A 26,103-nucleotide genomic window follows, 5' to 3' on the forward strand; every position below is an offset into this window, starting at 1 on the left:
AACTTGACTGTAGACACAAAAAGATGTTCAAAAGTTCAATAGAAATGGAAAATAAAATCGGTGATAAAGGATATCTCTGTCTTGTTTAATGTCTTAAAATAAAGAATTATATTAGGTATATACAGATACCACAAATATACAGTAGACACCACACTGTACCTAAAAGAGTGAATAAATAAGCCCTTTCAATTCTATCTAAGGCATTCTCTTCATCTAAAGACACCAGTAATGCATGTTTCAGCATTATAGTCTTACAATGCCTCAACTTCTTGAATTTTAGTTGTGTTAATTTTCTTATTTTTTATTAGTTATTTTGTAGTATTTGTTTGTGTTAATGTTCTTGTTAATTTACTTCATTTGATAGTTTGTTTTTACTTTTTAGTTAATTTTTAAATTATTTTGTAATTTTGTAAAGGCAAAATAATGAGGTATTTGTTTTAAACTTCTGTTGTCTATATCCCTTTGCGCTTGTTATTCAGTTTAGTGTTCTTTGATTTGTAATTTAGAATTTTCTGGATTTCTTTGACCCTTTGTTTTTTTTTCTTGGATTAAGGATGTTGGATTGTGGACTCAACATTTTTGTAATGGATGATATTTCTTGCCAAAGTTTTAATATTTAGTAATCTTCTGTCATATACAGAAAGGTGGCATGTTTAAGGAATAAGAGATCAGGAGATGAAATGTAGCTGAAGAAGGGCCAAAGTTCTTTATTGGGAAATCAATGGAATGAGTTAAAGCCAAAACACTAAATTAAACCATAGTCAGAAGTCAAAAGCAAAGGAATTGACAGCCTGATATAAAATCCCAAGAGAATGCACACTCTAAAGCTGATTTGTATCCACAATCTTAGACATCAACAAAGCGCATGATACTAACCTTCATACTGTTACAACAGTGTAGTCACAAACTAGGCATTTCTCGTCATCCTCACATACCAGAGCAGTAGCAACTGCAAACAAATGGACCACAAAATGCCTGCCCCCACAAAACACATAACGTTGTTGAGGGAAAATATAGAATACAACTGATTCACTTAAAACAAAACTAGATGTAAAAATACATGACTGAAATGAGCCCTAGAACACAAAACTCCAAAATGCAGAGGCAGATTATCTAACTTGGGGGAACTTACTCTGATGCTAGCCTCAGGTCCCCGTGACCTTCATGTTAATACAAACACCCCTTCTCTCTGCACCTTACCTTCAGGTAGTAACTGTAGCAAGAATGAAATGCAAATCACTGTATGGCACTTGATGCACATGGCATTGCTGTTTACATACCATTGGAACAATATGCTACAGGCCATAGAGTGCACTATCAAACATCAGCCATATGATATTTGCAACAGTGACTAAAAGAAAAAGCAGTGTGAATCAGTGACAAATGCAGTGTGAGCAACAAGGTCACTTCCACCATTCTGCACAGTGGTTGCTGTCTGGCTAGTCAAACCACAACATCCATAAAACCTTAGGTGAATACACAAGGCAAAACAGCACAATAGCAAATTCATTAGATTTGTATTATGGTGTTCCTTGCAGCTAACTTCTTTATTATTTCTGTGAAATTCAGTTGTATCACTTGTAAGCAGCATCAGTGTTGAATCTTTCCTGTTGCACTATAGACCTCAGTCTATTTTATGCCATAACTCACTTTGGTAAAGAACACTCCTCATTGGCATTACAGACAGGCAATCTGAGATGGGCTAGCATTAAAAATTAGCAGAGTGGCATACCTACAACTTGCCCGACACCACCTGTTGTTTCGCCCTTCCAATATTGATTCACAAAATATTCCCTATTGATGTATAAGTTGTGTAGTGCACTCCAGTTCTCAGGTTTACTCCTGTACCCCTAAGCTGCAGGCTTTTGTTTGAGACAGTATACTGTATATCCAATCAATAAATCCTTTTTGTTGGCCTTTATTCCTTCTCTTGTTTTGCATTAATAGAAATTCTGTAATGTCATTGTTACATATATGAGCAATTTCAAAAACATTGTTTTTTTGTGATATCTTTAAATGTTTAAATTTGCTTTCTCATAATTTTAACTGAAAATTTGCCCTATTTAATTTATCCAAAAACTGACAACTGATGATAAGAACATCAGACCCCAAGGCCAACAACAGAAAATGGCAAAGGACAGTGGCTATGTCAGTTCTATGTACTTGTACCCTTATTAGTAAATACCAGTACTAGATTAAATTGCTAGAACATTGAAAGGAACAAAAAAAATTCTTATGCATCTGACACATAAATTTTTGTTTTATTCAGTAAAGATGTAGCATAACTAGTTTGTAATTTCTAGATTGATACTAAAATAAAAAAATAAACTTGGAGATAGGAACTAACTAGGAGTAACTGTCCAATAGAAAGAAGTTGTCTGGGAGGAAGACCTGCAACCAAAAGGTGCCCCCAGGACTGAACTTAAAAACCACTGTTATGGAGGACCCAGTGCCATAAAAGCTACTGGCGGTGCAGATGTCCCCCTGCCTCTCTGACATTCCTGCAGCTGCTTTGTTTCCCTCCCGCTCCCTAGTTCTGCTCTGCACTGCTCTGTTGCAGATGCTGCTCTTGGCCTTACAAAAATGACTGTGTCTAAAATGGACAAAGTGAGGATTTAGTCTGAACTAAATGCCTAGTGTTAACTCACGTCCTAGTGTTTAAAAGTAAAATCATTTGAAACGTAAAAAAACAGGTAAGTTACATAACAGAAAAAAAAAATCAAATAGGAATCTTCAGATTATGACGTCTTATTAACACCAGACACTGACATTTTTTTGCTCTACTGTGTGCGTATGCGAAAGATCGAATTTCATTGAACTAACCACTACTACTAAATCTGCTGCAGTTCTTTATACATAAATCACTATTTTTTTTTTAATTTAAAAAAATGTTTTCTATCGCTCCTCTCATTTCCTCCGCTCTTTGCACACTTTTCTTATTTGTATCAGTGCAAGGTAGCTGATGATCACATAATTGAACAGGTGCTCTGTATCATGGACTGGTCAGGTCATTCTCGTTCTCTCTCTCTCTCTCACTTGTGCACTTGTCTCACTTATTCCTGTTATTCCCATTATTCATAATGGCTGGTCCAACCCTGCAGGTAATGTAAGGTACTGTACATCTGTAAAGTAATGATCGTTTTTATTGTCCTAAGAGGTTATAGAAATGTGTTAGGATTTACCTTGCTCCTCAATAACTCGAGTAAAGTTTGCAGTAATACATACATTTTAAGAAATTAAGAGCTAGTTAGTGGAGGAATTCTGAAAGATCTGTGCTTTAGGAGCAAAGCAAAAAGTGATACACACTGCCTTAGCGTAACTCAATAGATCTTGTGGTCCCCGGCCGGGACGCCCAGGAGGACGAGAGGAGGGCTTGTGCCTCCTCCATACCGAGAGGGGGCGTCCGTCCTGGTTATGCTGGAGGCCTCGGGTAAAGGGCTTGGAAGCCCAGCCCTGTAGGGGCCCGTGGCCACCACCTGGCGGCGCCCCAGTGCCTTATTATCCGGGGAGCCCGGCACTTCCGCCACACCAGGAAGTGCCGGGGGGAAGACGACAGGGGACACCTGGACGGCTTCCGGGTGCGCAGCCGGCACTTCCGCCATACGGGGGTGTGTCCGCGGGAGATTGCCAGGAAGCAGCTGGAGCCCATCCAGGTTCCTATAAAAGGGGCCACCTCCCTCCAGTCAGCAGTGGAAGTCGGGTGGAAGAGGACGGAGCTGGAGTGAGGACTTGAGGCGGCCAGGAGAAAGAGAGGCACAAGAGACTGTGTGGCCTGGACTTGGGGGAACCGGTGCTGGAGGCACGTGACTTTTTTGTAAATAACTTGTAAATAAACAGTGTGTTGGGTGGAACTATGTTGTCCGTCTGTCTGTGTCCGGGTCCAAGTTCACAATCTATAGATAATAGATATTCTACAACATAAAAATAGAGACATATAAATACAAATATTCAAACTTACTTCCCTGCAATAAACAGAATCATACGGGACAGTTTTGAATCTGCAATAAAAAATAAAAAAAACAAAACAGCATTAAATGTGAATTTAAAATTTCTTTTCTCTGTTTAATTATATATGTTAGAAGTTGCAAGTCAATGTATTATTATTTATTTACCCACCTGTTATCAAGTACATGCATGCAGAAAATATGAAAAAGATACACAGTGAAGTATGTGTAAAATACACCTTATAATTTCATTATGGTTTTAATATTTTTGAATTAATGGGAGAGAAGAAAAAAAACTAAATGAATGTACTGTGTTTTAAAATTACCATGTCAACGGAAATTAATATTTCACAGTCTAGGTGTACATAAATGTAACTTTAAAATTTGTTCACCCTCTGTCCAAAATCAGTCTATTCATTTTATTTATCTAACTTACCACATATTTGTTTGACAAGGTCAAGCACTGCACCGAATGCTTCCTTTTCCAAGAGTCTTTTTTTATCAACATAATGCTGTTTTTTTCTTAGTTTTGCTTTTCTTGGAGATGACTTTTTTAAACATAACCTTTTGGATTCTGTACAATAAGCTGACATCATTGGTCTAAACTCAAGCCGAGTCTCTTCAAAGCAAGGCACAGCATCCGTTTGCAAGTCATTCTCTTGACTGAATAAATCCTCAGAATTGCAATCTAGTGAGCTGTCGCTCTAAAAAATAAGATTTTAAGTTAATTAAATAAGAGAAACTAACATTTTCAAACCCATATCCAATTTAGTATGTTAAGGTGGCTGTTCAGCAGTGTGCATACCAGTCCCAGACAGGAGACTAGGCCCTCACAGGGGCCACATTATACAACATTTTTGGTAAAAAGATAGAAATTACATAGTTCATGTGATGAGAAAATACTTCTGAAACACCATCAAGTTAAAAAGAAAAAACATCTGTGACATTCTATATACTGTATTTTATTTTACTTTAACATTTTAAATTTTAGTTTGGATACATTGCATGTATAAGACTTTCAATCTTGTAAGTATGATCTCTCTTATTCAATGGCATGTAATTTAAAGAACATTCAAGAAAACAACATGCCTTCTTGTTCTTGAAGAAGAAAAATTACCTCTTTCTCCCCTTTATTTTCATCTTCCGTGTCTTCACTTACAAAGTCATTGTTGAAAAACAAGTCACCTAAAATGTTGTTCATCTCCACGCTTTCCTCTTCAGAAAATAGAAACTTAAATATCTCATTTCTGTATTGTTCTTTTTCATTTAATTCCTAAAAACAAACATATTTTTTTCAAAATGTAGTCTTTCCACCTGGCCAAGGCCAACTGTTGGTCATGCTCATAAATCATGTCTTGAAAATTCTTCTTTATGACATTAACAATACATACATACTATGCATAAATTCTCAAACCTTCTCAATCCAGTTCATGGTTGAGTGGGACCAGAAGCTTCCTTAGTAACATGGGAGCAAGGCAGAAAAGAGACCCATAGAGGTTGCCAGTTTATTACAGGGTGCACACTCGTGCATATCCTTTCACTCATAACAAGTGTAAAACATTGGAGCTGCAAGTTAGCCTAAGTCTTCTCTCAGAGAAACCTAACCTGATATCAGGGAAACCATGTGTAGACATGGAGAATGTGCAAACACCATCTGTACAAAGAAGGGCACAGGATAATCAATGCCTCACAACATTAAAAATACACAAGCAAATATATCTGAAGGCAACCAATTACATAACATTCACAGTTAATCTAAATAAGGGTCAAAAAAAGCTGTATCCTCTCCCGGCAGCATCAGCCACAAGGCAGGAACATACTCTGAAGCAGGTCTATTACAGATCACACATACATTTCCACACTTACTTCAAGCCTATTTAGAAATGCCAATTAACCTAGACGTGGGAGGAAACTGTTGAAGACACTGGAAGCATCAGCAATTATTCTCACCCAACAATTGTTTGGGGCAATTTTCGTTTATATTCCATAAAGTCTGTTATCTTAAGCAATGAAACTCTGACAGATAATATGTTAAAAAAGTCATGTAAGCTCTTGTTACTTTTCATACCAATAAGAATATATTAAGCACTGCTTTTGCTTCTTCTAGTAACTCATCAGGTAGGTTCCCTTGGATCGTGCAAAGTCCATAAATTAATTTTGGAAAAGAAACCTAGAAGAAAACATAAATAAACACACATTCATACATAAGACAATGTGTTATTTTAATAAATGAAAGAGAAAACTACACAAGCTCACATGTAAATGTTCTGTGAAGAAGTATTCATTGACTTTTACAAAATATGCCTTTTCTAGAATACTGTATGTATAGTAAATTTAAAAAATCACAGGTGTGTTCAGGAAGCACAGAGTAACTTGTGTTTCCTTGTATATTTGGTACAAGATTAGCGGAGTCTGGAATGGCATCAAGATATAATGTGATTCAAATGAAACTCTTTTGACAATATTTAAAATATACCTGGTTAGTACTTCTCCGAAGATTTTCAAGATCGTTCAGTGACTTTTTCAGATCCAAGTAAGTAATGCCGTCTCTTCTTTGGAGGCGAAGTGTGCAAGAGAGCTCTTTGTGTTCCAAAGACAGCTGGAAAAGTGTCATGTACAGATAAATTATTTACATTAATAACAACTTAAGGAATATCTTCTCCAAAAAGCAGAGAGACACTTTCACATAAACAAGCAGGAGAGCCCCTGACCTCAAACCCTAAGTGTGCTTGTTTCAACACCTTGAAAAGAACAACATCATAAGAGCAGAGGAAGGTGCAGAGAGCCTCCAGAGCGACATGCTACTATTGATCTTTCAGGAATAGTGACGGAATCTCTCTGTTTTGACCATTTTTTATTGTACTGTATACCTGAGTAATTTTATCGCTTCACACCTTGGTTATGTGATTCTGTTATTTCATTACATGTTTCCAAATTTGTAGTTCCTATATTTGGAGATGTAGTACTAAATAGGTATGGGAGGCTGAACAGCCAAAATTACAAGAATGCACACAGGCATATAATGCTGCTCTGTGACCCATCTGCTCCAAATGTTGCAAAACACAGAGGTTTACTGCAAGATAAAAGCCAAGCAATTAATACAGTTTTTTGTTTTAAATTTATATGATAAATGTGCTTATTCCACTGTAATTTTCCTTGGGTGTTAATAATCCTCAAACCTGAAACCAAGTAAAGTAACTTCTTCATACCTTAAATGCAGCATTATATTTCAAATTTCAGCAGTGAAGCACAAATTAAAGTATGGCATTTGCTTTATTTGCAGTGTAGTTCATTTTTTTTCCATCAAACTAGACACTTTACAAACACACTTATTTATTTAATGACAGGTTTGTAAAAAGGCATAGCTAGAGCCAACCTCAGAAGCTTTAGTAAAAGAGCTTTGGTTGATGCCAGACCACTATATAACAAACAAACACATAAAAACACTCAAATCAAACCAAACCAATTTACAAATCCATATTAACATGTACATTTGATTTGAATGCTGAAAGAGATGTTAATACATACATCACCACACACAGATGCTCCCATGAATATCCATACATGTCTAATTTATAGTTGACAATTAGACTAACCAAGCAATCTTAGCAATCTTTGGGGATGAAACCAGAATACTAGCATATACAGTAATTTTTTAGGGTACAGGGAAAATGACAAAATGCCATTGACAGTTCCATGAACCAAAAATCTAATCTAGATCCCAGAACCTGTAAAGCAACTTAACAAATTACCACTGTGCTATCAGTACATTATACACAAACTTTAAACAAAATGTTAAATTGGGGCTAGCACAAGAGGAGGTTTTGGCTAAGACTGTTGACTATAATTTATTTGGTTTTGTTTTGTTTCAATAAATTAGAAGTGTAACCACTTTCTGTTTTAGTCAAACCAAGACATTCTTTAGACTGTATCCTGAAAAGTTCTCTCAATTCATGACAGGGACAAGTTACATTACAATGTAATGTTGTGGCTAGTCAGAGTTTGGATTGGAAGTGAGACAGATGTTAGCATTGGCTACCACGTTATCCTTGGATGTGCTATCAGTAGCATATAATGCAGCAGGTGACACGTGCTATGTTACGTGATCTTATGGTCTTCATTTTTTATATCACCAAGGGGAGAACTCTGTTTTGTTAATGCAAGACAGTAATCTATGTCTCTGTGGCAAATGTAAAGGAAAAGAACAAACTAATATTTTGAAAGAAAAGAATAATTAAATAGAAAATGCATTTACTGTACTAATCAAAAATGTTGGCAGTGATATCTTGAGGTTTCAATCTGGTTCTGCTTTTGTTAACACAACTAAGTATGGATTTTTGTTATTGTCTAGCTTAACCCTTACCATGCAATCATTAATTAGAAACCAAGTGATGAAAGAGGAAATTTCTTATTATACTGTTTTTTTTAGATCATTGCAGTGATTATAGAGGGTCAAGTGTTTATTATTAGTGCTAATTCTGTTCCCCTAAGTTGGCTATACTTTTCTTAAGGTGCATTTTCTATATTTTTCCAGGTTGACAGGCCATGTCAGTGTGCGGTTTTAGTTCCGGTATGCTTGTGACACTCAATGAAATAGTAAGGGATCTCAGTGGATTTTTCTATACAGCCAAGAAAATAAGCAAGAAATAAGCATTCACTATCAAGATAAGAGCAGTGTGGAAAAATGCACACATTAAGTGTAATCAGATCGCATGCCTTATGTGTTGTTTAAAACATACTAATTATTCAAAATAATTTAATTACAGCATACGGCACAGTGGACACTTCATTTTCACAAAAGAAAAATGTGTTCTTTTTAGAATAAAATATTGATGGCAATTTACTTTGATTTTTAAAAGCATTGTTATTAGAAAAACATGTTCTTCACCTCAGTAACCGTCATCGTCCAATTTTCCCCTTGCCAGACAGAGTGAACAAAATCAAGACTATCAGCAGATTCCACACTATCACACTCGATGTCACTCTCCTGGAGAAGAAAATAAAAAGGAGTAAAATATTTTTACAAAGACAATGTGATATTAAATCAAAAAAAGAGTCATATTTTGTTTAAATGTCATAGTAAACAAGTAGACAAACTTTGCCCAGTGAAAGCTTTCAAACTGGCCAGTGATTTTCTAAACATAAATACCTAATTATTTGTCAAAGGTTCCAGTATTTTTTAAATTTAATGACAGTAGTAAAGAACTTTTAAAGTTACAGTGGCACACAGCTGCAATTTATGTGTTCTTTTTGTTAAGTTGCAGCAAAATTACATACAGTATTGAAGTTTCAGGCACCTTTAGATATCAAGACAAATGTCATTTATCTTATCATTGGTGCTTTAACATTTACATTTGCAAATCACCTTTGTTCAAAAAGTTCCTACAGTAGGCCCAAACCTTAAAATAAAAGAGCTAAATCAAAACAAATATTTATTTTCATATGATGAACATACAATACATTATTGTATGTCAAGACATGCATGTGTCTAAGTGCATTTGTGTATTGTTTTGAAATTTTTTGAAGCATTTTGGCATTCATTTATAACGTTAGACTTTCAGAAGCCAAAGAATATAATAATATTACTAATACCCTGTAAAATGGTGCACTTATCCTTTCCTAGATTCACATTCTGTCTGTCATTCCTTTCCACATTTAAATATTAAGAGAAAACAACAGACAACAAAATGATAGTTGAACAAGAAGAGTTGTGTAAAAGTAGAATTACTGCATATCATGTTTAGAAATCTTTTGGGGAAGTGGATACATTTTTTCAAGAATGCTGTTCTGCATGAGCATCTTTCACCCGAGTGGAGCCTGACCTAAGACAAAGAGAATTTAATTTCTCCTCATGGGGAAATAGGGCCTTTTACAGAAGCTCTTTAAATAAATACATACATACATAAATGGTAAATAAATAAATAATAATAATTTATATTTATATAGCATTTTTCTCACTACCCAAAGCTTTGCATATTGAGTGGGAAGCCACTTCAGCCACCACAAATGTTTAATATTTGAGCTATTAGGTGGTGAAGTGGTGACAGAGAGATAATCAATTAAAGACAGGGGATGGCTAGTGACCAGAAATACTAGGCCATGAAGGCCAATATAGCCTGTATTGCACATCGGGATACACACTGCACTTTATGAAAGATGTTTGGGGATCTTTTATGGCTATAGAGAATCAGGACCTCAGTTTTACATCTCATCCAAAGAACGTCACCATTATTAGAGTACGGTGCCCCTCTCACTGCATTGGGGCATTGAGATTCACAATCAGACCACAGGGTAAGCACCCTTGCTGGCCTCACCAACACCTCTTTCAGTAGCATCCCAAGATTTTCCTAGGCGCTCTCCCATTCTAGTACTGGCCAGGCCTAAACATGCTTAGCTTCAGGTGGATGACCTGTTCTGAAGTGCATGTGCAATTTCACACAATGGTCTGAACATACAACAGAATGACTAAAAAGCCAGAAAATTAAAAATAAAAAAAAACTTCTGACTTGGTGGTCACAGTCACAGTAAGGCATTATGCTGATTGTATGAAGAAGCCCCAGTAGCATTTCTTGACACTTCTGCTGAATTATTCATGGGCTGAAAGTATCAAGCGTTAGTGTGTCAGACAGAGGATGTGCAGCATTGTTCATAATGACATTCAGTATTGTTTTAATTCTCTCCTTTGCTACTGTCATTAATGTGGATACCCAAGTACTTGTAGGAGTGGACCATTTCTACACCCACTCATTGAACAGTGACCAGACATAGAGACTCTTTGGTGTAGAAAAAATCAGTGACCAGTTCCTTGGTTTTGTTTTTGTTAAGATGCAGACAACTCTCTTTGCATGAAGAAACAAAGTTCACCTGACGCCTATCCTCTGTCTCATCCCCTTTATCAACACACCCCATAAGTAGTTTCACAATTTCATAATTATGAAACACTTCAATCATGTCACCTCTTGCTCTCCTTTTCCTTAAACTGAAAAGGCTCAGCTCTTTTAATCTTTCCGCATAACATAACCCCTAAAGTCATGGAATCAGCCTAGTCATTCTTTTCTGGACATCTCGCACTTCTATGTCTTTTTTGTTGCTTGAGACCAAAACTGTACACAGTACTGCAGAAGAGGCCTTACCAGTGCATTATAAAGCTTCGGCATGATACTGTTTGCTTTGTACTTTACACATAATGATATATAACCTAACATTCTGTTAGCCTTCCTAATGGCTTCAGAACACAGACTGTAAGTTGATAGTGACAGGAGTAGTATGACTCGTAATTCATTCTCATAGAATGTACTGTCAATTTTCAGACCTCCCATTGTATACTGAGATTTAACATATTTACTTCACACATGTAATACTTTACATTTACTTACATTAAATTTAATTTGTCAGAAAGCTGCCCAAGCCTGTGTGCTGTCCAAGTCTAATTCTAAATTATCTGCTAATCCTCCAAGCTTGGTATCATCAGCTTAATCACCCTTTTTATATAAAGGGATTATATTTACCATTTACCAGTCCTTAGGAATTTCCCAGGTGCATGGTGACTTCCTAATAATATAGATCAAGGGTTTATATATGTACTCACTAACTTCCTTAAGCATTTGAGACTAATCATTATCTGGTTCTGATGATTTGTTTGCGTATTTAATCTAAGCAGTATGTCTCCCTCTACAACTTCCAAATCACGCAGTTCCTCCTTAGTATTCCTATTTATCTCTGGGAGGTTATCTGCTTCCTCACTTGTGAAGACCTCAGAAAAATGCAAGTTTAGAGCATCTGCTATTTCCCTGTCTGTTCCTCTGCACTATTCCTAATACACTTCACTTCCTCGTTGACTGTTTTTGTCTACTAAATTAGTAAAAGAATCTCTTTGTTTCAACTTTCACCTTATCTGCAATATTTCTTTCTAACTGCCTTTTAGCTTCCCTAATATCTTTCTTGATGGTTGTACTCATGTTCTCATATATATATATATATATATATATATATATATATATATATATATATATAGTTTAGTACACCTTATACAGCTGTTTTCTTTTTCTTTTCAGCTTCTTTTTACCTCCTTACCCATTGCAGAATATTTTTTTTAATTTTACACTAATTCCAATTGTTGAGATGTACCTTTCCTGCATTATGTGTAAAACATTTTTTAATCTGTTTCATATTTCCTTGATTGTCCCCAAATTTAAAATTGTATCCAAGTTTACCCCTTATAGACCTTAGCCACATGTATTCACATTTTGCCATTCCAAAGTTAAAGTTAACAATTTTAGCCTTTCCATCTGTGCTCTTTCAGCACACTAAGAATTGTAATATATTATGGTCACATGACTCTAGCGGTTCAGTCCTGGTTATTATAAAGCACTAAATCTAGACAGACTTTTCCTCACATTGGTGCTTTAACATACTATGTTAAAAACAGTTGCTAATTACAAATATTATATTTTATTTATATAGTGCCTTTCTCCTGCTCTTGTGCTGCAGTATTTGCAAACTTATCCCAGTCAATATTCAGGTAGTTATTGTCCCCCTTGACTACAATATTCTCCTGTAAACTTGCCTTTTTAATATTATTAAAAAATGCATATTGAAATTACTGTCTGCATTGGGGTGTCTATAGCACACTCTTAAAATAAGGCCTCTGTCTATGCTTTCCAGATGAATCCAGATGTCCTAACTAAGATGTGGCTCATCATCCGACTGAAGAAACTTGCATTTAAATTCTGCTTTATATAAATGGCAATCCTCCTTTACTGTTCTGTCTGTCTTTCCTAAAGATGTGTACCCATCTATGTTATACTTATCCCCATATTTGTTATTTAGCCAGGTTTCTTTTATTGCTAATATAGGATAATTATGCTCAGCTACATAGATTTCCAACTCACTTGTTTATTTTTTAATACTTATAGCATTAAGGCAAGCTGTTTTATTGTGTTACTTATTTTACTTTTGTGCTTAAACTTTGTGTTAGAATTTATGTTACTATCACTCTTCCATTATCACAATTTCTCTCTTTCTGGTTACTGGTTTTGAGGTGGCCCACTGGGGTTCCTCATGCCTGCCCACCATCTTAAATTCTTCAGAGACACCACCCAGCTCCAAAAGGACCCTACAACAGTTTGATGCCACCAGACAGTGTGCTTTGCCTTACACCTTGAGGCTGCGATTCACCGATCTCCACCTGTCTGATTTGGAGTCTCCTCCCTCACCACCTCAGGAGTGCACACTATCTCTCTAAAAGACACCTAGGCCAGGTCCACCAACTTTCTGCTACAATACAGGTCAGCCAACTCCTCCTCCAGTTCAGCGACCCTTAGCTTGAGGTGCTGGATCAGCTGGCATCTCCTGCAGACGTAGCCTTCAAGGTGGACTGACTCCTCCAAAATGACCTGCATTGTACTGGCCTCATTTTAAATAATTGGCTTTAGATTACTAAACTGCTCAACTCTTTTTATTTAATTTAAATGAAGTAATGTAAATAATTCAAGTAATTACTAATTCTTCCTATTAATGAACTCTTATGCTATTGTCCTCTTTAATTGCGCTAGCTTTTCACTAAGCACTGTTCTATGAAGTAAAAGAGCAAGTAAAGGTAACAAGTAACTTTCCAAACAGTTCCCCAAACATTCAACTACTTTCCATCCTGTACAAGAGAAAAAAAATGTAAAAATCCTCAATGATGGGGAAAAAAGCTTAAAGTACTCTTAAGTATCACTTCAGCATGTTGCAGTCTCGAATCTTGCATTTCCATTTAGTTCTCATTTTGTTAACACTCCTTGATTTAAATTTCACTTTGTGGCTTGTTATATCATAGGTATGATTTTGTGGATTGTCTAGCTTAACCTTTACAATTTTTTCATTAGAAATCTAGTGACCAAAATAGGAGGTATCTTATTTTACTGGTCTTCTAAATAAGTGGTTCTCAACCTTTATTTTCTCAAGGTCATTCAGTATACCCTGAAAATATGTAAAGCCCCCCAAATGATATTCACCCTCTTGTACTTTTGCTGCATCCCCGGTCCTCCCTGCGTGGAGTTTGCATGCTCTCCCCGTGTCTGCGTGGGTTTCCTCCGGGCACTCCGGTTTCCTCCCACGGTCCAAAGACATGCTGGTTAGGTGGATTGGCGATTCTAAATTGGCCCTAGTGTGTGCTTGGGGTGTGGGTGTGTTTGTGTGTGCCCTGCGGTGGGTTGGCACCCTGCCCAGGATTGGTTCCTGCCTTGTGCCCTGTGTTGGCTGGGATTGGCTCCAGCAGACCCCCGTGACCCTGTGTTCGGATTCAGCGGGTTAGAAATTGGATGGATGGATGGAATATATTCTGCAAGTGCTGTTACACTGCTTGCATTTTTTTAAACATATTAAAACAATAGCCTGTGTTTTGTAATTAAATTTATTTTTTACTATTGCCTGAATTTCATAATCACAACATATGGCACAATGACATTCTTAGTGATAAAAACATAAACAGTAATAGCTTAAATATAGAATTTTCTCACTATTCAATTGGTTCTTTAAGCTTAAAATTATTACATAGTTCAGCCAATAAAACCAAAAATGCACTTTTAAAATGCAGAAATAATCGTGGTAGACATTTTTTTATATTGTAGTTACAGATGCTATTTTGGTATCCTGTAGACTGGCATATTTCAATCAGATTTAGCACAAGTAGAACACATTTAACACAAGTAGAAATACAAGTGCATTTTCTTTTCACATGCAACAAGTTGGCGGAAAAGATAAAGCATTGTGTAGGGTGGTGTTAGCAGTCGGGTAAGCCACAGAAGGGTGGCCACCTGTGAAGCTTTAAAAATTGAGCGCTATGGCTGCAACAGCTTGTGAGTCTGTTATGAATTCATCAGACATTTACCATGATATTAAATACTGTGTTGTGCAGATAAACAAGCGCGATCATTAAACCCAGAATTGCTGTGTGTATGTGGGGAGTCCATCTGATCTCTACTTTGAATGGAGACTCATTTTAAAGGCAATCCAGCTAAACTACTGTATATACAAATGTAATCTATATATTGTAGAAGCCTTGGGTAGAGGAAAGGGAGTCATGCAAGTTATTGAATGTAGTCAACCAAGAAAATACCAGTTTATTAGGGTGTGAGGTTCAAAACAGGAGAGATACAAGAATGGTGCAGGAAAAAAGAGGTTCAAAGAAATAACATTGTGAACTATGCACGCTGTTCTGGCTGTTGGGGGCTCTTTAACTGAGTGTTGATGGCATTTAGCTGATTGAAGTGAGCTGCTACTGCTGGTTTTTCTCAGACACACCTTTTACTCCTCCTCTTCACTCTCCTGGTGCCTGGTGAGTCAACAATCACCATCAACCCCTATATAGCACACTTGGTTGCTACTGTCTTCCTTCTGATCTTACATCCTTTTCTGCTTTCACTCCACAGTTCACTTGCTCATCACACTTGATTCCCTTTCTTTTTCTGTCAATCTACGCCTTTGGTTAATGCCAATCTTTGTGTACTCCAATCATTGCTCCGGCTGGCAATATTTATTTTTCCCTACAATATTTTTATCTTTATAGCTAGCAAACATTGACCATGCACACCGTGCATGTGGTAGTGTAACTGAGGTTCTACAGTAAGAAACACAAATTACAAGGGGGTCTTTGAGAAAACTAACAGTCATTGTACACTGTTATGTAAATTGTCTGGGATATTGATGAAGTTTTCTGCTTTTCTTAAGATAGTCTTTCCCTATTCTTCCAGCTTCATAGACCATGTCACTGTTTGGTTTTACTTCATTTATGCTTGTGATACACATATACACAATGAAGTAGTAAGGCATCCCATTCTTCAATATGGCCTAAAATTAACAAATTTGTCTTATAACATCTCCGATTTTAATGTCTGTTGAAACTAATACTTAACGGCAGTGAGGAAAAAGAATGATATTAAATGTAATCAGAGTGAATGGATGCATGTTTTAGGTGCTGTTTTAAGTGTGCCAGTTAGTCAAACTAATATAATTATACAAGGGACAATGAACACTATATATTCACAAAAGAGAAAAGTATACTTTAAGAATAAAATACTGACATCATTTTAAATATAAAAGACATTAAATCTCCTGAACTACATATTTGTAAGAAAATCCTTTGATTTTGTAAAGCATTGTTATTAGTAAAAACATGTTATTCACCTCAGTAAAAGCCATATGCAAACTTTCCGTAGTACAGCTAATGAACTGACAATTAAAATTATTAGTAGATTCCATGCCATCACACTCGATGTCAGCATCCTGGAAAAGAAGATAAATAGAAATAAGTAACACATTTAAAAAAAGACAGAATAATATTAAGTGTTATATTTTTGTATCTTAGTAAAGCAGTAGACCAACCAGGCCACTGAAAACTTTTAAACTCACTTATGCTGAAATTCCAGAAGCAAATGCCTAATTATTTGTCTTTGAATAATGTGACAGTAGTAAAGCACACTTGAATCTGATGTAGTACACAGCCATAATTTGTAATTTCTTTTAATTAAGTAACTGCAACATGACACATTGAGGTTTTACGCACCTGTACATAGGCAAGGCAAATTTCACTTTCTTATCTGAAAATATCCTTCACATTTTCAAATTGCCTTTGTTTAAAAAGTTCAGAATGCTGTCCCAAATCTTAAAAGTGGTAAATCAAAATAAATACCGTTTTTACGCATGATGAACATTCAATACACATGCTGTATGTCAGGAACTGGAGATGTGTGGATGTGTTTGTGTGCTTTGTTTTGATTATTTTGGGAAGCACTTTAGTATTTGTTTATAATTTCTTTACACTCTCAGAAGTCATACAATACAATAACACTACTGATACCCTGAATGATAGTGTACTTATTCTTTCCTAGCTTCATATTATATCTGCGTTTCCTTTTACTTTTCTGCCTTTAAATTAATTAGGAGATAACAACAGACAACAAAATATCTAAAATCTAAGATCGCTTTGGCAGGTGAAAGTAAAGACCTGTATCCAAAAAAAGTCTTCCGGATCATGTAGGATAGGTGGTTGAGCAAGTATTATACCTTCCAGTTTTAAGTAGTTTACCATATTCCTAAAACACTGCAACACTGGGAGTGGTACAGGATTTTTTTGTGTTTGGTACAATTAGGCTATGAGATAACTACAGTCAGTTTCCTTAAGCATTTGGACAGTGACACAACTTTCATAATTTTGGCTCTGTATGCCACCACAATGGATTTGAAATAAAGCAATCATTATGTGATCGAAGTGTAGACTTTCGATTTTAATTTAAGGGTTTTACCAAAAATATCATATGAACTGTTTAGGAACGATAGCCATTTTTCTGAATAGCATTTTCAAGGGGATTAAAAGTACTGTTATATGGACATTTGACTGACAAGTTGTTCCACAGCCAAGTGGGAACAGTTCCCTGATTATTTTATTAACTATTAAGCAGGTAAAAAGTCTGGAATTGTTTCCAAGTGTGGAATTTGCATTTGGAAGCTGTTACTGTTCACTCTTAACATGAGGTCCAAAGAGCTGTCCATACAAGTAAAAACAGTCCATCATTAGGCTGAGAAAACAAAACAAACCCTTTAGAGATATAGCAGAAACATGAGGAGTGGTCAGATCAAACATTTGGTACATTCTTTAAAAGAAGGAACACACTCATGAACTCAACACCAGAATATCTAGATAAACATTTAGCCAAACCAAGAACAGTCTTTGAGAGGTAGGCCTATCATTGCCAAAGTCTACAATCAAGAGAAGACTTCATCAAAGTAAAGACAGAGGGTATACCACAAGGTGCAAACCACTGGTAAACCTCAATCAAAGGGAGAACAGATTAGACCTTGCCAGAAAACTTTTTTTTAAAGACTGTCCAGTTCTGGGACAATTTTCTTTGGACAAAGGAAGTAAAGATCAATATATACCAGGATGTTGGAAAGAGAAGAGTATTGGGAAGAGAAGAAACAGCTTATGATCTGATGAATACCACATTATCTGTGAAACATGGTGGAGGCAGTTTTATGACATGACCATGCATGGCTGCGAATGGAAGTCAGTCACTAGTGTTTTTTGACTATATGACTGCTGGCACAAGTAGCAGGATGAATTCTGAAGTGTAAAGGGCTATACCGTCTGCTCAGATTCAGCCAAATCCTGCAAAACTGATAGGATGATGCTTCGCAGTACGGATGGACAATAAGCCAAAACATACAGCGAAAACAAACCAAGTGCTTTTCAATGCAAAACAGTGCACTGTTTTTCAAAGGCCAAGTCATTGAACTGACCTCCACCCAATCGGACATGAATTTCACTTGCTGAAGAAAAATTGATGGCAGAAATCCAATGAAAAAGCTGCAAATGAAGACAGTTGCAGTAAAGGCCTGGTAAAACATCCGTAGGGTGGAAACCCAGCATTTGGAGATGGCTATGGGTTCCAGAGTTCAGGCAGTCATTGACTGTAAAGGGATTATTAGCCAAATATTGAAAATGATCATTATATTTATGGTTATCTTAGTTTGTCCAAATACTTTTGAACCCCTGGAAATGGGTGGCTATGTAGAAAAATTTCTGTCTTTTCTACATAGCTCATACAAATATTTTTGTTAAACCCCTTCAATTAAAGATGAAAGTCTATACTTCAATCTCATATTGATTGCTTTGTTTCAGATACTTTGTTGTGATGTACTGAGACAAAATTATGAAAATTTTGTCTCTGTCCAAATACTTATGGACATGAGTGTATGTAGCCAAAACTAATAATTTAGAATTTAATGGAGAGAGCAATAAGAGGCTGAAGACCTCCTAAAATTCAAAAGATACAGTAGTTGAAAGCATTGTAAAAAGTCCAGTAATGTCTAAGCCAAGAGCAAAGTCAATATGTCCAAGAGAACTTAATGTCTGATACCACCTCTTGCAATGAGTAGTGGAATGTGGCAGCAAAATTATTGGACCTTAAACCCCAATGTTTCTAGTTCAATTCCAGCCTCTGGCTTACTGTTTGACCCTCATGAAGGCCCTTAACCCACCTTTGCTCTAACTGTATAAATAATCTGTAAACCATTCTATTGTATCCTGATTTTTTAAGTTCTTATGGAAATGTGTCAGCCAAATATAAAATTATTATAGTTCACCTTTAATCTAGCTTATCCCCAACTGATTGCTAAGTCTTTGGCCCAAGCAAGAGTAACAAATGGGGAAACTGGATTTTAAAGTTTAAGGAATACTTTGGAGTCTCAAAATACCATAAACACCTCACAAGAGGGAGAAACCATAAATGCTCTGACTTGCATAATGACAATTTAAACAGGGAAACTTTGCAAATGAATATTTTTATTTAAAAAGAAAAAAATATATCACAAAGGGCTCAAAAGGAGCAAAAGAAAAAAAGGAGTTACTCAAAAGATTGTTAAGAAACAAAGTACTGAAACACAGTCCAATCGAATCCAATCCAATAACCAGACCAGAAATAGTCAAAAGCCAGGAGATCAAAATCAAAGAAAACACAATACTTTGGAAGACTCTATGAAAAAGCATATGAACACTCCAACATAACAGGTCACAAATACTATGTATAAATGCCCAACAAAAGTTGAAGTGTTAGAAAAAAATGTTCTAAAAGATTAAATTGATGGATATTTGTATTTATTTTTAGAAATTTAAATAAGATTAGATAAAACATTATTAATCCCACGGGAAAATTCAAATGCATACAGCAGTGGAAACATAAAAAACAAGTATACAGGTTCATAGGACGGATAATACAGGCAATCAATCAAAACTTAACAAGTATATCGAGTTGAAGCTTCGAATTGCCTGATACCAATGGACAGAAAAGACCGCCAGAGGTGCTTCCTAGAAAACCATGGTGTCCTGCTCGTGTTCCCACCACCCATCTCTTGCTGATCCACAGGGCACTGCCAAGCCTCATCCCCTTTGGACTCTCGCTCCGTCCCTCCAAAGTAATGTTGCTCCTGGGCTGGCCACACGTTTATCTCCCAGGACTCCATTTTTGTCCGCCTGCTTCCTCCCATCACACTGGCTCTTGCTCACTCCTGCTCTTCTCTTCCTCTGCTTTCTTGAACCTCTCTTTTCCTTTCATTCCCCTTCCATCTTGTGTAGGCTCATTTTATCTCCACTGCCTAACTGGGTACAGGTATGCCCCTTTGAGACACCTAACTGATTCACCTTCTATGTACATGTGTGTGGCGTGATCAGCCTGCACCTCAATTAACTGCTGATCAAAATACACTCATGCACACCCACACCTAACTGGAGTAATACACCTTTACAGGGACACGATTATTTATTTAAAAGTCGCACTGCGCCATGGACCACTCCTCACAGTCTTCTTCTTTTGGCTGCCCCCGTTAGGGTTTGCCACAGTGGATCATTTGTTTCCATATCTTCCTGTCCTCTGCATCTTGCTCCGTCATACCCACCAACTTCATGTCCACTCTCACCACTTCCCTAAACCTTCTCTTAGGCCTTGCTCTTTTCCTATTACCTGACAGCTCCATCCTTAACATCCTTCTCCCAATATACCCAGCACCTCTCCTCTGCACATGTCCAAACCATAAATCTGGACTATTTAACTTTGTCTCCCAAATGTCCAATCTGAGCTGACCCTCTAATGTACTAATTTCTAATCCTGACCACCCTTGTCACACCCAATGCAAATCTTTACATCTTTAACTCTGCCTCCTCCAGCTCTGTCTCCTGTTTTTTTGGTCCATGCCACCGTCTCCAACCGATATAACATAGCTGGTCTCATTACCATCTTGTAGACCTTCCCTTTCACTCTTGCTTTTACCCGTCTGTCACAAATCACTCTTGACACTCACTCTTCTGCACCCAGTCCACCCTGCCTGCACTCTCTTCTTCACCTCTCTTCCACACTCCCTGTTATTCTGTACTTTTCATTCCAAGCATTTAAACTCCTCCACCTTTACCAGCTCAACTCCCTGCATTCTCACCATTCCTCTGACCTCCCTCCCATTCACACACATGTATTCTGTCTTGTTCCTACTGACTCCTCTCTAGATCAGAGCATAGGAGAGCATATCTCCACCTCTCCAGGGTCTTCTCAACCTGCTCCCTCCGCTTGTTACAGATCACAATGTAATTTGCAAACATCATAGTCCATGGGGACTCCTGTCTAATCTCATCTGTCAACCTGTCCATTATCATTGTTCCCTGATGTAATCCACCTGTACGTTGAATGCATCTGTTACTACTGCCATAGACCTCACCAACGTCAGACTTCCTTCGTACATGTCTTGTACCATTCTTACATACTTCTCTGCTATTCTCCTTTCTCATGCAGAACCACAACTCCTCTCTAGGCACCCTGTCATATGCTTTATCTAAGTCCACAAAGACACAACGCAACTCCTTCTGACCTCCTCTATACTTCTCCATCAATACCCTCAGAGCAAACATTGCATCTGCAGTGCTCTTTTCTGGCATGAAATCATACTGCTGCTCACTAATCATCACTTCCCTTCTTAACCTAGATTCCACTACTCTTTCCCATAACTTCATGTTGTTACTCATCAGTTTTATCCCTCTGTAGTTACTACAGTTGTGCACATCTCCCTCATTCTTAAAAAATGGTACCAATATACTTCTTCTCCACTCCTCAGGCATCCTCTCACTTTCCAAGATTGCATTAAACAATCTGGTTAAAAGCTCCACTGCCATCTCTCCTAAACACCTCCATGCTTCCACAGGTATGCCATCTGGACTAACAGCCTTTCCATTCTTCCTCCTCTCCATAGCTGTCTTTGCTTCCTCCTTGCTAATCTGTTTCACTCCCTGATTCACTATCTCCCCATCATCCAACTTTCTCTTTAGTCATCAACCTCTCAAAGTACTCTTTCCATCTGTTCAACACACTTTCCTTACTTGTGAGTACATTTCAATCTTTATCCTTTATCTTCCTAACCTGCTGCATGTCTTTCCCAGTTCAGCAGTTCAGTCCCTCTGTCTAGCCAATCAGTACAGGTCCTTTTCTTCCTCCTTAGTGTCCAGCCTCTCACATAACTCATCATAAATCTTTTCTTTAGCCTTCGCCAATTCTCTCTTCACATTATGCCTTATGTCATTGTATTCCTGTCAACTTTCTACATTTGTCTAAACATCCCACTTCTTTTTCAACAACCTCTTCCTCTGTATACTTTCCTGTACTTCCCAATTCCACCACCAGGTTTACTTATCCTCCTTCCACTGTCCAGAAGTCTCATCCTTCTAGCTGTCTCCCTTACCACTTCTGCTTTGTTGCCCAGCAATCTGGTAAATATTCACTGCCATCCAGTGCCTGTCTTACCTCCCTGAGCTCAAACTTATAGTATTTCTTTTTCAACTTCCACCATTTGATCCTTGGCTCTATCCTAACTCTCCTCCTCTTCTTGATCTGCAACATCATCCTACACAACACCATCCTATGCTGCCTAACTACACTTTCCCCTGCCACCACTTTGCAGTCTCAGTCTCCTTCAGACTGACCACTCATCACAGCAACTTTTTAAACATCTGCTTCTTTTCTTTAAATTATACTGTATAAATTACTAGTTGGCTAATGTTTTCCTTAACATTACACAAGATACTAAAAAGTGTATACTGTACTGTTAATGCCTCCTCGAGATCCAGAATATTATAATTTTACTGACAAGCTTTAATATACAGTGTGGCATCTCTAATTAAATGCCAAAACTAAAAAAATAATGCTACTGAAAAAAAAGCTAACGATTTCTCTCTTCTTGAAGGATATACTCTTTTTGGTGGCAACATTGATGTTAACTTACCCTACAATGCAGGCTCAGTGAATTAAACATCTTGGTCTGAGCAGAGAAAACTGTGTGAGGGCTTAATCTGGTTCATCAAAATAATCAAAGGCATTGATAAAGTTTATCCAGCAGAATTCATTCAAAGCAATTCAATGCAAAAATTGTTTTGGGGAAATTTAAAAACTACTAAGTCATACAGTTCAAGTGGAAACCCTAAACTTCTAAGTGTCTGGGTGATGTATTTGGGCAACTTAGCTATTAGTTAACCAAATGAACTGATAAACTGAATGGTATCCTGTTGTTTTATAGCTTTTCATGTTTTTATCTGCATAAATGAATTTATGAAATTAAAGTTCATTTTCAGACAAACTGCATTAAAAAAGTAATTTGAAAGGGAGATTCTAGTTACTGCTTATGTTGCTTATTAAGTAGGGTCAGCTCTGCCATCATACTCAGCTATTCCTGTCATGTATTCTGGATCCTGTTGTTCCTTACAAGCAGCTCTAGCTAACATGTAAGCAGGTGAACATATTTCTGTTTGGGTCAAAAGAAATATTGTCGCTCCTATTTTCTTACATCACATTTCTTAATGAAGGTGGCAGCAGCAGGACATGCAAGTCAGCACTGACTTCCCTGTTCCCCAGTTACAGATTCCAGTTCATCCTGGAGAATTCCCAGGCATCTGCAACCCAGCCAAGAGATATTATCCATCTAGTGTGTCTTTTGTCTGCCACAAGGTGTCCGCCCAGTAGGAAATGCCTAGAGCAACCCCGGGAGAGCTGACTGGGGCATCCTTACAATATGACCTAATCACCTCAACTAGCTCTTACCAATTGGGAAGAGCAACAAATCTACTCTGAGGCTGTCCTGAATTGCTGAGCTTCTCCCAATTGTTACCCACAGCTCATGAACTTAGGTAAGGTCATGGATGTAGACTGACCAGTAAACCAAGAGTTTTGTCCATAGAGTTAGCTCCCACTTCACCACCACAGACTGGTACAGAACTCACAGAGCCTCTGCCGTGATCTGCTTATCTATCTCATGATTACTTCTTTAATCACTTGTGAACAAGATCCCTAAATACTTAAACTCCTTCACTAAAGGTATTTTCCCCTAAAGCATGTTTAACCAAACAACAACCCCCCTCCTTCCAACAAGTACAGAGCAATCCAGTCTTTTCTGAATAGAACAATGACCTCAGGCTTGGAGGTGCTGATCCTCTTCTCTGCTACTTTATACTAGGCAGCAAATTGTTCGAATGCATGCCCAAGGTCATAGTCAAATGAGACAAAGAACAACATCATATGCATAAAGCAATGATGCTACCCATAGCTTCCCTAACTGGACATCCACATATCCTGGACTGCACCTTAATATTCTGTCTATGAAAACCATAAACAGGAAAAGTAACAAAACAAAGTCTTGATGGTATCTGACGCTGTTAGCTGCCAGTATGTCCATATAGGAATTGACCAGCACAGAAGTGTGGTTCTGTTGCCCATATTTCTGCAGCATCTCCCACTACACATGCCGAAGAACACGATCATATGTGTTTTCCAAATCTACAAAACATGTAGTTTATCAAACTTCCAAAATCTTCATTTATCTTAGTCCCAAATATTAGACAAAGACTCCCCTCCACCAACCTGGAATAGGCCTTACCTGAAAGGCCACCAGTCCTTGGGTTCAAGGGTACTTTACCCACCTTCCATGTGACATTAAATAGAGACATTAGCCACACTATTCCAACAATGTCCACAGCTTTCAACATCACTTGTCATATCTCATTCACCCCAGCAGCCTTACCACCATGAAGTCCTTGGACAATTAATAGTGACTTCAATAACAGTGATGGGAAACCCCCTCACTGCACAGGAGGGCATGTCCACCAGGCTGAAGAGTTCCTCAAATTGTTCCTTCCACCAATGAACAGTTTCCCCAAAAAAGGTCAGCACCTCTCCATCCTGCTTAACGCAGTCTGGGCAAGGCCATGTCTTTCCCTACTGAGGCATTGAATTGTTTGCCAATACAGCCTTGCGGCTATCTGTCTTTCTACATGGCCTCTCCAAAACTCCTCCCATACTCAAGCTTTCACTTCTGCAACCACTTGTGTGGCAGTCCTCTTAACCTTTCAACATATCCCAACCAAATCAGGGGATCCCACAGACAGCATTTCGCTGAAGGCACCATTCTTCAGTCTGACAGCTTCCCCAACCTGTAGTATCCACCATCAAGTCCTAGGGATGCCACCATCACATGCCCCAAATGCCTTAAGACCACAGCTTTAGCAGCTGTTTTCACATTTGAGGACTGGAACAGGGTTTATTTGGACTCAGTATCCCTGATCTCATTCAGCACATGGAAGGCATTCTCCTGGAGGTATGAGTTGATTTAATCCTGAACTGAACCCACAGCCACACATTCCCAGGACACACTAACTGCTCATCTAGGCCTCCTCGGAATTTTAAGCCCTATGCTTCTCACTTCTACTTCAAATCAAGTCTCAAATTTGGTGTCCAACTTTGCTGGTATATCAGTGTTAAATTGGTGCCATTTTGGCAGGGACCACAGATTCTCTCAGTGAAACATTATTAAGATGTCAATGAAGATGTTAGCTATTTGGTCTCTGTTTCAAATCACACCATGAAATTTCATTCAGAATTAGCATAAAATCATTACATAGTCATAACCAGAAAACAACATTACAGATAAATTCTTTGAACTAAAAACCCTATATAAAGACATAAAAGCCAGGAATAATTGTATAAAAAGGGGGAAACAACACTTAACATGCACACGTAACGGTCCCGGTACATAACGATAATTGGACAACGTCACAATCATGTCACAGCCATGTGTGCATGCCCCTCTGTCATGCACCTCGACATACTACACATCAAATGAAAATTCAGAGTCTCGTCTTTCCGATGATATAAACCATTTTGACACACAACAACCACAGCACTGACACTAAATCCTTTTTTACAGAGAAGTAAATACTTTTAAGAGCTGACTTTTCCTACCTTTGACTACCTTTGAAGGCTCTCTGCAAGTCAAACATCAATATTTCTGAGCAATATTAATCTCATTCTGTCCGTAAGGCTCCAGGGAATATAATCCAGTAAAACAATTAGGTCCAAAACACACGATATATCCTCAAAGGAACAAAAACTCCAGAAAACGTTTCTTAACTTGAGACTAGCTCCGAAATTTTTTTTTCAACTCTATTGGTCATATCAGACGTAATTTGTTTCTGTCAGCAATAACCATGCTAAAGCATGTTACACGGAAGTTTTAGCTTCTGATTGACACCTAAGTTGGCCAATTACGAGGGGTCTGGGGGGGTGACTGGCACCTCGTATAGCCAACGAGTGTCACA

At 37.6% G+C, this 26,103-nt stretch overlaps 1 protein-coding gene and 1 long non-coding RNA gene across 6 annotated transcripts in view; one reads left to right on the forward strand and one right to left on the reverse strand.

Moving 5' to 3' along the window:
* LOC120537284 overlaps positions 1-26,103 on the forward strand; it is a 90,758-nt gene that overhangs the window by 25,495 nt on the left and 39,160 nt on the right. The window lies entirely within an intron of this gene.
* Positions 1-26,103, reverse strand: part of si:rp71-46j2.7 — a 55,647-nt gene that overhangs the window by 10,036 nt on the left and 19,508 nt on the right. For all 3 annotated transcript variants that reach the window (XM_039766104.1, XM_039766105.1, XM_039766106.1), the window contains exons 8-14: positions 16,113-16,211; positions 8,833-8,931; positions 6,421-6,543; positions 6,013-6,114; positions 5,062-5,217; positions 4,381-4,648; positions 3,959-3,998 (exon numbers count right to left, since the gene is read on the reverse strand). In XM_039766104.1, the coding sequence (XP_039622038.1) occupies positions 3,959-3,998; positions 4,381-4,648; positions 5,062-5,217; positions 6,013-6,114; positions 6,421-6,543; positions 8,833-8,931; positions 16,113-16,211 (887 nt within the window). The remainder of the gene's footprint in view (positions 1-3,958; positions 3,999-4,380; positions 4,649-5,061; positions 5,218-6,012; positions 6,115-6,420; positions 6,544-8,832; positions 8,932-16,112; positions 16,212-26,103) is intronic.

The sequence above is a fragment of the Polypterus senegalus genome, chromosome 10 (assembly GCF_016835505.1).
Source record: "Polypterus senegalus isolate Bchr_013 chromosome 10, ASM1683550v1, whole genome shotgun sequence".
NCBI lineage: Eukaryota > Metazoa > Chordata > Cladistia > Polypteriformes > Polypteridae > Polypterus > Polypterus senegalus.